The sequence below is a fragment of the Elephas maximus genome, chromosome 11 (genome assembly GCF_024166365.1).
Source record: "Elephas maximus indicus isolate mEleMax1 chromosome 11, mEleMax1 primary haplotype, whole genome shotgun sequence".
Lineage (NCBI taxonomy): Eukaryota > Metazoa > Chordata > Mammalia > Proboscidea > Elephantidae > Elephas > Elephas maximus.
In genome coordinates, this window is record NC_064829.1 from 64152276 (window position 1) to 64165441 (window position 13166).

General features: G+C 37.5%; 1 protein-coding gene across 11 annotated transcripts in view; it reads right to left on the minus strand.

The window, feature by feature from the left end:
* TCF4 (transcription factor 4) overlaps positions 1-13166 on the minus strand; it is a 389634-nt gene that overhangs the window by 251893 nt on the left and 124575 nt on the right. For all 11 annotated transcript variants that reach the window (XM_049900867.1, XM_049900860.1, XM_049900875.1 and 8 more), the window contains 2 exons: positions 6293-6354; positions 2952-3048 (listed from right to left, as the gene is read on the minus strand). In XM_049900867.1, the coding sequence (XP_049756824.1) occupies positions 2952-3048; positions 6293-6354 (159 nt within the window). The remainder of the gene's footprint in view (positions 1-2951; positions 3049-6292; positions 6355-13166) is intronic.

The window sequence follows — 13166 nt, forward strand, 5'->3', positions numbered from 1 at the left end:
TCTTTCCTGTAAAATCAGTGTCACTTATTTCTGTAGCAGACGCCTAATTCAGTCACAGGCTTGACTGATTTGACAATAGAGAATCTGGTCCAATAAAGTGGCTGACTTATTTTTGATGCTATAGCTTTTACCCTAGTACGTCATGGGGGCACAAAAAGTCTTTGAAAGGTAAAGAAATCCTTTGTAGTTTTAATGAGAACCAGTTGAGGATCCTGAAAGTGGATATTGCATTGTTGTCCAAAACCTAACAGTAAAGTCCAATATCATCTTCTGCTAGAGAGAAGACTTCCACAAAGGCTGTAACACAGAACATGGGTTTGGACAGAAAGAACAGTTTAGGATACATCATATAGTCCATAAGTTCAAATTGTTGGCTACACTAATAGATTTATTTTATTGTCTCTGTCTTCACTTGTAAATTAAGGTTATCCTTAATTTTTTGGTGAAAACAACCTATCTTTTCTTTGTAAAATGCAACCTAACACCAACATGGCTCATCTTTAAAAATGGCTTCATTTTAAATAAACAGCAGCTTGTGCAAAATCAATGAGAATCTTTGTCCCCTGAATCTAGCCCTGAGACACTCAAGTCAATCAAGAAGGCGGCTGGGACGTGAGAAATTATAGCACTCAGAAGAGTTTTTTGCAGCAGCATCATCGTCAGTTCTCAAAAAATATTTTTTAAAAATTCTTCTCTGCACTAAAAATGTGAGGTATTTCACACTTGTTTAAACGTCTTTTTCTCCCTATTTTTGTATACCGCGCCATGCCCTCTCACTCTAAGGGCGACTTCCCTGACCCGAGTCTGACACCACACCGTTAATGTCAGATAAACCATTTAGCCCAAGCACAATTCTTTTCTGTGCAAAAATCTGCTTGAGGTGGAAAATGTAGCAGTTTGTAAACAATAAAGAGCCATGTTTCAGACCAGACAGCTTATCTAACAGAGAAGTCCTTTCATTGGGAACAGTGGGTGGGAGCCTCGTGGACATAGTAGCATTTCCTATCACAATGCAGGAGACTGTCTTGGCCTCCATATTTAAGAGTTTAATGGGAAGGAGGGCAGACAGAATAAAAGAGCCAGGCTGACATGGATTTTCAGCTTAAACAACAACCAAGTGAAAGAAGTCAGCTCTCAGCACTCTAGACTCTCAGCCCACTTATATTTTAAATACTATTTGAATTGAAAAAAGTTATTTGGTTTGTAAAACATTCGCCCATGAGGAAACATGAACAAGAACAATTACTTAGTATGTTTGTATTGCTGGGCATATTCTGTAATATTTATCAAACTGCTCTTTAGAGTAAGCCTTGTTTTCTCATACATTAACATAAACCTCTAAAAATGAGTAGTGTAATTTATTTATTCTATTTTACTTAATTCAGCTCATCAGAGGATAGTGTCAGAATCTTTTACGCTCTTCAATATACCCCCTTAGGTGCTACTTCTCAAGATTACTATTTTCAAAATATTTTCTATTTTATGAAGTTGGGGAGGATGAATAGAAAAGCAATGGTGTTAGAATTAAAGTAATCACTACTGTTATTGAAGAGTCTAAAGCTGTTCTTTAAAATCTAGGTTGACAAACATATCTTGTTATCTGTATTTGTATATCCTGAAAACAAAAAACTTGCTGCACTGCTCTATCAATAACCGATAGAGAATTGGGATTCTCGCTTTACTTACAACGTTAAAACGTTAACTATGTAATTTACCACTTTAGAGTCAAAAAGAGCACAAATATAAGAACAACCTATGACCAAACACAACTTCCTGGTTCTTAAAGTAGGGATGACACTAAAAAGCACAACCATATGATGTTATCCATTAAAAATAAATTGGCAGTATTCCTCTGCTTTGACTGTTCTATGTTAAATATCTGAAACTCCTTTAAATGGATTTGATGTTTACCAAAAACAACAACAAAAAAAAAAAAGGCTGAGCTTCAAGGGCTAACTGCATCTTAAATAACTGGTATAGCTTCCATAGCTGGAAAATTAGGGCATTCTTTGGAAGCATTTGCGATTATGGTTTCGGAATGATATAATTATGGCTGCGTGTTTTCCTTGGAGTCCAACAGCTCGTGCCAAGAGATTTAACTTCGTTTATTGACAGATTTGCAATAGAATTTGGCCAGGTTGAGAGATTTACTAATATTGTTAAAAACTCACATTTAGCAGAGCAAAGATCATTTTTTTCACTCACAAATACAGTTACCAGCTATTGGGACCTTTCAAGTCATTATGAATTACCTTTTCATTCTTGGGTTGCTGCTGTTAAACAAATATCCCTGTAGGGTAGTCAAAAGCAGAAAAATATGCTAAGGGCACCCGTATGAAGTGTGTGCTTGAAACCCACAGACTGCCTTAAACTACATGTAGCTTGCTGTCAGTGAAGCAGGACAGTGTCTGCCTAGATCATTAGTGCTAAAGTTCACGCCTTGATAAATACACAGTGATATTTTACAATTCAGCTTGAACACATGACTCTGATTTAAGCACACTAAGCCCATTAATACATTCCCATAACTCCTTCAATAAAAACTCAGAGCTAATACTGACTATAGATCACTGCCAACTGACAAGACTAAAATGATATTTTTATTTTAAGCATTCACTGCTTTGACTTCACCAACCTTAGCTTAGAAAACTATGATTGCAATGCTGAAACTAGGACGAGTGGTTTATGTCTAAGCAAGGTAAAGTTTCCACGTAGGCTCAGTATCATTCAAAGTATTTAATTCCACACAGTTGTAAACCTTAGTCCTTTATGTGTTCTTACCAAGCATGGCCTGTCATTATTTTTCTGCAATTTAAAAATGCTATAGTAAAGCATCAAAAGACACAACATCCTAAAACAAGAACCTTTGTCTGGGGCATTTATTTTTCCTTCCACGGTAAAACATAAGCAAGCATTCAAAGAGGTATGTGTTAGTTTAAAATCAATCTTACTTTGTATTCTGGAATTGACAAAAGGTGGAGAGAGATTGTCATGTGACCCGAGGTCCCTGCTGGTCATGTGATCATAGGGAGTCCCATCTCCATAGTTCTGTAAATGAAAGAACAGAGTGAGCTCTCATTTCACATTAATACATCAGCATGCAAACATAACCCCACTATGAATTCTCTCCCATCCAAAGGTGGAGTCCATCATTCCCACACTGGAAACTCACTAGGAAGAACCTGTGCCTTCACAGGTACAGGGGGAAAGAGGCCTCTAGAGTCTGCAAAGTTTAAATTTTCCTCAGTGAAATCTTAGGAATGATAATAATAGTAAAAACTTTATGAGGTTAGTGATATGATTAAATGAAACAATGGATATAAAATATTAGATGCATATGAAGTATATTACAAACAGGCCAACTTACTGTTTTTGTCTGAAATAGGCAAACGTATAGAGACCAAAATTTTTTAGTGGTTATCAGAGGTGGGGGGGGGGAGGCGGGGATTGGATAAGAGGGAGTCTTAGCTTTAGGGACACTGAGTTTCTGTTAATAATGGTGAAATAATTTGGAAACAGATAGTGCTGATGGTTGCAAAACATGTCACTGAATCGTATACGTAGAAAATATTGGATTGGCAAATGTTTTCTTATATATATTTTTACCACAATAAAAAAAATGATTTATTGGCAAGCCAATATTATTTTTAAAAATGTAAAACTGGGCCATAAGGAAAATTGCCCATAGCCTGTAATGAATCCCTTTTGAAAGACCAAAGCAGAGTCATTTAAACAACATTTGGTTTTATGGTATTAAAATTTCAAAGTTTTGGTATAGCTACTGTCGTGTGTTGTAACAGAACTAACTTATTCCATAAGTAATTGTTATATAAGAATGTTACCAATATCCCAATATAACTACAAAAGAACATCAAAACTTCAGTTGGCATAAATTAGTATTTCTGGATTTGAACAAAGTATGCCACAAAAAGAAAGTTTTAAAGCAGACATTAATTTTTGGCAGAAATTTTTCATTATTAGGATTATCTCATCGTTTTCATGGGAATTTAAAATTAAAGCAATGCTTTTAAGCTACCTAGTCACTTAAATTGAATGGAGAAATTTGGTAATCATAGGAAAGCCTTAAAATCATCTGTATTATATGGTACAAATTTCAGTCTACTAAATAAGGTGCATAAAAATGACCAAAAAAAAATCATTCTGTTCAGCTGGTTGCAATGCCCACAAAGTCTAAGTCGAATTTACTCAGAGGTGTCAGTTAGCATGTTAGGCAAAGTGCAGAATCTGCCCACACACAAAAAAAAAGGTTGGACGTTGTATGAATGAAAATGCGTATCACCTCACTAGAGGATGACTGGAAACTTACGGACAAACAACCCTGCTTTCCCCCCACATAACCCCAATCTTACATTTATAAAAATGTGAATGACAGCATAAGCTAATTCTGCTAATATGCTGGCACAAAAATATGCCACATTTTAAATACATATCTATGTGTTTTACACTCATTTTATACCAGGCATTGCATAACATTAATTATCATTTATTAAGTGTCCTTATTCAAAATACTGTACTAAAAGTATAATATCCATTAGCTAATTTAACCCTCAGCACAATGCCACAAGGTAGATGGCATATCACTTTACAAATGAGGGAAGAAAAACTTATCAAGGTTGTCCAAGTACCAGTCTACCACAAATAATGTGCCCCAAACAAACTCCCTGGATTTACAAAACATAATTTATAATATATTAATTCAAAATGATTCACTGAGGTATTTCTTGAGAAAGAGAAACAGTTTATGAAAACTACATTTAAAAATCCAGGATGATTCTAAATGGGCCTTGTTCTAAGGAACACAATTATAATTACTATGACTGTATCTGACTGAGAAATTAAGTAAATCTGAATGAACTAACGATAAAGAGAAGTTCTGTCATCTCCTACACTTGCTGTCAAGAGAAATGGATTTATTTCTGCAAGTGCAGACTGTAACGTGAGGAGGAGGAAAGATTTCCTCAAACCATCCATATAATGCATTAGAATGTCAAACTCGACAGCTGGTGCAAGGGCTCAGCAACGTTACTGGTAAGCTTAGAGATCCTGCCGTACACTGCAGACTAGAGTGAGGATCACAATGCCAAAGGACAGGTGGAAATGTATAACCACAGCTTGCTGAAATGTTCTCCTTTTGACAGCCTGATTACTTTTCCTGCCTCTTATGCCAAAATAGAGACCTCTCCCCACAGCAAATTAATGTGAATCATTAGAATAAAATGTTACCATCCCTACAGAATGATTCATCTAGATAGCGGCAGTCTATTTTTAATTTGGGGCATTAGATGTATATAATGAAAGCTGACATGGATTTCTGAAGGTCTAGAAATGATTCCATTAAAGACATGTTGTATATAAAACCATACATATTTAAGTTGGAAGGAACATAAAAGATCCTCTCGTTCTACTTCTTCATTTTACAAATTAAGAAAATGAGGACCAAAGAGGTGAAATGACATGCCAAGGTCATATAACTAAAACGCACACTGCCTGCTCCTCTCCCTCACCCCAGACTCCCATGGTCTTCTCATTACGCTCAAACTAACCACCAATGCCTGGAGGAAAACCATGAAAAAGAACCGCAAAACTCTGGGACCAAATAAATGGATAAACCCAACTGGTGCCCAAAGGCCTTAGTGGTAGAAAAATAAAGTATTTACAAAACGAAATCAACGCAAAGATTCATTATGTAGGGTGTATGGTAGGATAGATTCTCATACTATTCTTTAAAATTTTTCAATAACTTATTTCTACCAACACATACAAGGAGATGAGGAGTTTTTAAAGTCATGTCATCCACAAGGAAAAAAAAAACTTTCCATAGAACTGGATCAATAATTGGCAAAGATAACCAAAACCAAACCCACTGCCATCGAGTCGATTCCAACTCATAGCGACCCTACAGGACAGAGTAGAACTGCCTGGTAGAGTTTCCAAGGAGCGCCTGGTGGATTCGAACTGCTGGCCTTTTGGTTAGCAGCCATAGCGCTTAACCACTACACCACCAGGGTTTCCGGCAAAGATAAGGCCAAATATTTAATGAAGGATTTTTTTCTCCCGGTTAGCAGAAGTCAAACAGGTGTCAAATTCAATAACAGCATCAGATAAGAGAATGAAACAAAGATTCCAGAGACAAGCTGATCCTCATTTAAAACTAGTATGCACACATTTCTGTGCCATTTGGTTTTGTGTATGTGCGAGAAACTCACATTCAGTTTGTCAATTTACATATGTGGGACGTCTGGTTATGGGAAAAAAGATTAGATATACTTACCCTGGACGGGCTTGGATGTCCTCCATTCCCCCAGGACCCTGAGCTACCTCTGTCTTCTACATCTAGGGACAAGAGAAAAGTTCTTTAGGCTTTCTCACAATAATTTTCTCTTTTTGTATGTGCAGTTTTAAATTAATGTTTCAAATTAATCTCCTGTTGCCTTTAATTAAGAATCAGGCACAAGGCTACCACGATGACAGTGGCTTCTGACCCATCTACTTAAATTAACTCATTTAAATTCACGGCAGAAATGAACTGGACCCTCAGGAACCAGAGGTAGAAACATAAAAATTACTTCTATCCTTCAGGGTTTCATAGCCTCAATTTTTATAGACAAGAAACTGCACTTAAAAGTTTTATTAAAAATTTTTTGGACAAAGTAAGTTAAAAAATATACCAACACAACCTTAATATATTTTAAAAAATTAAGGTAAATATACATATTAACACTAGCAGCATCCTTGCCATAAAGCTTAGATACTTTTTCTTCTCTAGCCGAGGATTATCATACCACACAGCAGACATGCAACAAAAAATACAAGACAAAAAAGTATTCAATAGTCTATTTCTACCAGTACACATTACAGGAATATTAGGATTATTTTGGGTTGTACCATCTATAGTACTGTTCTGCATATATGTTTAGATGTTTTATATATATATAATACACATACATATATACCCATAAATATACATATATACAAACACAAGTATTTTTTAATCTTTATTATTATCAGTTGTTTTTGTTTGGTTTTTTAACAAGATATACCGGTTGGCCTACAATCCCTACATCTGGACTTTGAGGTCTGGAAAGAAAAGTTATTACATTACAAAGCCAAGCTTTATTTTGACAAATGATGCCGAAAAGACCCACATGAACTACTGGAAAGATGGGTGCTTCTAAACTCTGTATCAGCCAAGTTCCAACACTGACCTGGTTACTAAAAGCTCAGTAAGTGCCTCGAGTGGCAAATACTCAAGGATGGAGAATATAACAGCTAAACTGCCACATTAATTGCTTAAAACATAAAAGTGTTTTAAAGATCAGTCACTCTATATTTCGGGATGGCACTGAAATTTTTGATGAAAGGCCTTTGATAAGTATAAAAGTTTCGGCGTTCTATTATTTTGATCACGGCTGGTAACAGACGGCCATCACAAACTTCCTCTGACAGAATAGGAGGAGGTGTGAAGCTTCGGTTCAGGAGACATAATACCATTTATTGTGTTTCCTAACATTTCCGTGATACTGTTTATTCTCTTAATGCACTACTGTCATTCCTTTCATTACTGCTATTTTATTATCAGCAGAAGTAATCATCATAGTGTAATTAATTGATTTATTTTGGGGCACAGTGGAGTACACGGTGTTTTAGAGTATCTTAGCAGATAGAATAGCAACAACAACAAAAAGCAACTATTACCATTAAACTTGAATTTTTTTTTTTTATTATAACAAATGATATTTTAGTTGCTGCTCAGAAGATAATCCAACCACAAACAGATGTTCCCTGTGGACAATTAAAATCAATACACTGCGAGCTCTAAGTCATGTCAAGAAAGTTCTGGGGAGTACATCAAGTCTGGAGAAAAGACGCAATCCTGTTCCAAAATTTGTTGTTAAACAACCTAATGGCCTATCCTGCGTACACCTAACTGAAGGACACGAAGAAGTTACTTAGGAAACTTCCACAAACGAGATGTGTAGCCTACATGGTTCTACTTCTTCTTAACCAAAAATAAAATATTTTAGTTAAAAAAAAAAAGTAAAATAGTAAAATCTCTCAACTACTCCAAGTTTTCAGAAGTCTGACACATCTTGATTTCCTCTGCACCTGAAGGCTGTCAGCCTGGATTAATTTGAGAAGTTTCTCATTATATTTGGCCAAAAGTCATCACGGAACAGATCAGAATGCCTCCAGCTCCCCTAAGACTTAACATTGTTGGGACCCATTTACCTTTTCAATGTTAAAAGAGGGTTTTCCAACTTGAAAAGTAAGCAGAGAAAAGGAGGAAGGCCAGAGGTTCTCAATCAGGAAGATTTTGGCCGCAGGGGCCATTTTGCAATATCTGAAGACATTTTTGGAGTTTTTTTATAATGGGGTCATTATGAGTTGGAGTCAACTCAAGGGCAACTAGATTTTTTTTTTTTGGTACTGACATTGAGTTGGGCAGAGGACAGGGATGATGCTAAACATATTATAATCCACAGGGACAGCTCCCACAACACAGATTTATCCAGCCCCAAACGTCAATGATGCCGAGATTGAAAAACCATGTGCTAAAGGGAAAATTGTATTAAAGAGCAAAAAGGAAGAACTGAGTTGGAGAAAAAAAAATGTACTGAAATTTCACATATAATTTAGCAAGAACTCTTACTAAATACAGTGTCTTATACATTTTAACCCAGACTCGAGCTGGAATGTTTTAAGAGACCTTCATATACATCTCCTGTCCACAGAATAAAGAAAAAAAAAAACCATGGTCAACTAGGCAGGCTGCTAATTAGCAGGCAGATAAAACACATCAAAACTTGGGTATTCCCAACTGGGCAATTTCAAAAGCAAGCAATCCACTAATTAAAAATGCTAGAAGTCCAGCTTTTTCAAAACAGGTTAAATACTGGCTGGGTTCCTTCACAAACAGATTCCCAACCAATGGGGTCTGACTGCTCTTTTTCCCACCCTTTCCCATTTCCATCTTTCTCATTTTCTGACCTCAGGCTGCTGCACCTTCCTTTCTGCTTCCTCCCTTTTATAGCTCTTTCTGTAACAGGCTTTTCTTTCCCTCAGCCTCCTGCTAGATCTAGAGGATAAGGACAAATTGCTAGCACTCCCAAACCCAACAGAACAATCTCATAAGTTCTAATTATATTTTATCTTTGAAAACATATCTATATAACTGGCACTCACTTATCCACAGCAAGAGGAGACAAAGCTATAATGTGCATCACTGAAATTCATAATGAATGTAAACATGTTACTTGTAAGTTTTTATTTCCATCTTCCCTCCCACTGAGCTTCATCAGACCTGCCAGTTAGTTATCAAGCATTTCCTCAATAACTATTCCAGAACATCTCAAAGTGGATCCAGGGACCACCCACAACTCAATCAACCTAAGATGATCAGTTCAAAATCATCTTCTTAGGGTCCGGCCCAGACCCACTAAAGCTGAGTCTCTGGGGGGGAACCAAGAAACACAGTATTTAACAAAGTTCACAGGTGATTATCAAGGCACACCGGAGGCTGAGAACCACCAGCCCACTGTATTGTGAACACAAAACAAATGAATCCCCCACACCACCAACAGTTGCCTATCAAAAGCACACATCATAGCCTTTCTCACTCCACTAGCTTAAGTCCCTATTTGGTTTGCTGGTTTCAGCAACATCCAATCCACACTCCCTTTACAATGTTCTTCCCAGACTCACATTTTACGTAAACCCTGCACATGGCCTACACACTTAGCCATTCCTTACTCCCTGCTGGTAACAGGGACACACTCTTATACCTCCATGTTTTTGTACCCGCCATTTTCCCTGCTTAAACCATCCCTGACCTCTCAAAAAATAACAGCTAATATTTAGTGAGCTTAAATGTGTATTAGACACTGTGCTAAGCACTTTAAATACACTGCTATTATTCCCATTTCATATATTTAAAAATGTGAGGCTTAGCTTAGATGGGATAAATCCCCAAGATATCAGTTAACAGCAGAGCTGGGAAGCAAACCCAGGTACTACTGGGTGCTAAGGCTAGTGAGTGCTCTTCCCCACCACCATAAATGCCTCCTTAGTGAGAACCTACATCTCTCTCCATAACCAGCTCAAATGTTGCCTCCCGTCACTTTTGCCCAGGCAGAGTGAATTTGTCAGCTTATATCCTCTCGTTTCCACAAAAGAATACAGAACTATATACAAACACAAAACATTACTATCTTGCCAGCTTGCTACAAAGAATTATCAAACAAAATCAGAGTGAAAGCTGGAACCCAGAGAGGAAGAAAAGACAGTTTTGCCCTGAGGACATGTGCCAACCTAAAACATTTAATGGCCTCTTGGGTCAAGGAGAACAGAAGTGAAAACTCAGGACCCATTCAAAATGGGGTATCTAACAGAAGATAAGTGACTGCTAAGACAGCTGTCTTGGTACAGAGCAGAATTGGGGACATCCCTGTGATCGGAAATCACAAATGATCTTTCCGCAAATTCGCAAACCGAATTTTCATTATCTGGGTTCCCCCCTAATTCAACCTTAAGAAATCTTGAATTCGGATTGAATTGGTTCCAGATTAGTTGAGCCCTAGGCACCTGGTGCGTACAACCTCAAATCCTCCCTGAAAGAAGGTGTCTTCACCCTAGTATTCACACAAAAATATTTCAAGGACAGTGAACAGCAGATAGTAAAAAACAGCCAATCACAAATGGAAAGAAAGCCAAATGAACAAGAAACAACAACCTTCGAAGATTTCAGATATTAAAATTATCAGACAGAGATTACAGAACTATGTTCACTATGGTTAAAAAAATAGAAGGCAAGAACGGGATGTATCTACAAGGAATAGAAAACCAGAAAGTGAGATTCAGCAGATATGAAAAAGAATCAAATAAAATTTCTAAAAATGAAAGTTACAATAACCAAAATTAAAATGAAAGGCTGAGCAAAACTGGTGATTTTTAAACTATTCTCCCAAGCCATAATGGTCCACAGCAGTATTTCAGGAACTGTTTGGGGAGTGTAGTTGGTTGGACTTTTTTTTTTCTTTTTTTGCGGGGGGGGGGGGGCTAGGGTGGGTGTATTGCAGAATAAGGAATTGTTGGTAGCCTGACCAGAAAACTATAATTCTAAACACATAAAAAGAAAGGAATATACTTGGTCTGTTAACAAAGAAACAAACCGACCAGTATGAATGAACCAGAAAGTTCATAAAGAATTTTGGGCCTTAAACGCCAAAATAAGGGTTTAGACTTCAATCAGAAAGCAGTGGAAAGTCATTGGTGGTTTCTGAGCAGCAGCTTGACAAGATCAAATTGGTGCCATAGGAAGATCAAGCTGTTAAGTATTTGAGGGCTTTTTGTGAGGCAGGGGTGAGAGCTGAGACAACGGAAATGATTTAAAGGAATGACAGTGCTTGCACTACAGTTATGGCCATTTTAATAAAAAGATGAATGTAAAAGAAAACCAGGTTGACTGAATCTCAGGGAGTGTGATTTTAAATAGGCTTAAGATTCCAGTAAAGATGCTGAGCAGCCAGTTAGAAGTGGGAGACTGAGAAATTTCTTTTTAGAAGACGTTGGACTGGAAATGAAGATCTAGGAAAAATTTAATTAGAGTTGATAATCAGTGTCACATGACAATTATACAAGAGGGACAGGCTAAATGCGAAGCAAAGAGGGTAACTCCTCTCATTTAGAGAAAGTGGAAGCAGAATAAATAACTGTACCCAGAAAGTTTGTGCAAAGAATTCTCAGGACGCATTTGCCTTAAAGGTACAGAAAAGTCTAGCAGAAGACAAGCACAGCAAAAACAATTTCGGGCGATCTGACCCGGAGAGGAGGCCAGACAAAAATTTTAGAGTTGGAAAAAGACTTAGACACTGTCTAACTGACCACGGAAATTTTGTAAATTACCAACTGGGGCTAAAAGGTTAGTTTTCATATCCAAGGGTACACAGTTATCTGCAGAGAGAAAGAGAGAGAGATCTAGAACCTAGATCTCCTCACTCCCATTCTAGCGCTATTTAAAAGCCAAAAGATTAGGGTACTGTTTAAGTTTCTCCCCTGAGAGCCAAAGGACCAGCCAAATGACCTGGTTGGTTCTCTGGCCCCCACACTTAGTAACTGTGTATTTGGGGCAAATTATTTAACTTACGTGACTTGGTTTTCACCTCTATGAAAGGAGATAATAGTATTTCCAATCTTAAGGGGTTGCTGTTAAGGTAAATTAGTTAATTAACACATGTTTAAACACTCAATGGGGAGTGCCTGACTCACAGTAAATACCCAATAAATAGTACCTATTTTTTCACCATGAATGGGGAAACCCCGGTGGCGTAGTGGTTAAGTGCTATGGCTGCTAACCAAAGGGTCAGCAGTTTGAATCCGCCAGGCACTCCTTGGAAACTCTATGGGGCAGTTCTACTCTGCCCTGTAGGGTCGCTATGAGTTGGAACCAACTCGACGGCAGTGGGTTGGGTACCATGAATGGGGAAACCCTGGTGGCGCAGCTACGGCTGCTAACCAAAAGGTCGGCAGTTGGAATTCGCCAGGCACTCTTTGGAAACTCTATGGGGCAGTTCTACTCTGTTCCATAGAGTCGCTATGAGTCGGAATTGACTCAACGGTGGCGGGTTTGGTTTTGGTACCATGAATGGCTTATTTCCCAAAACCTTCCAATAGCTACGATAATCAAAAACACATAACATATGTAAATTGTGATTTATTCAAGCAAATCTGAGTCTCACATTCTTATGACTCCTAGTTTTGCAGAACAGATCAGAAACTATTAAATATTCTCCTCAATCTTGAAACAGCCAATGAAACAAATCTCATCTTCTCCATAACCTTTTATTGTACAAGCCAGACAGTAAGAATTCAGTAAGCATTAGATCTGCAAAGTGATTCCATTTACCTTTAGAATATTTTCCATCTATCTCACCATTTTATATCTACTACAAATGATACACTGTCAAAGTTTTGTATGTGAACTCAAGACACAAGTTAATGACATAGGCTAAACAGTATGTAAGTTTACCTTATATTTTGAGTAAGTAAGTATGAGGGTTATCTGATCCTGTTGGTTTAAGGTAATTAGAGTTGTACACGGGTCCTTTCCATACTTAGAGACCAGATTATGCCAAATACACAGTGCCCTA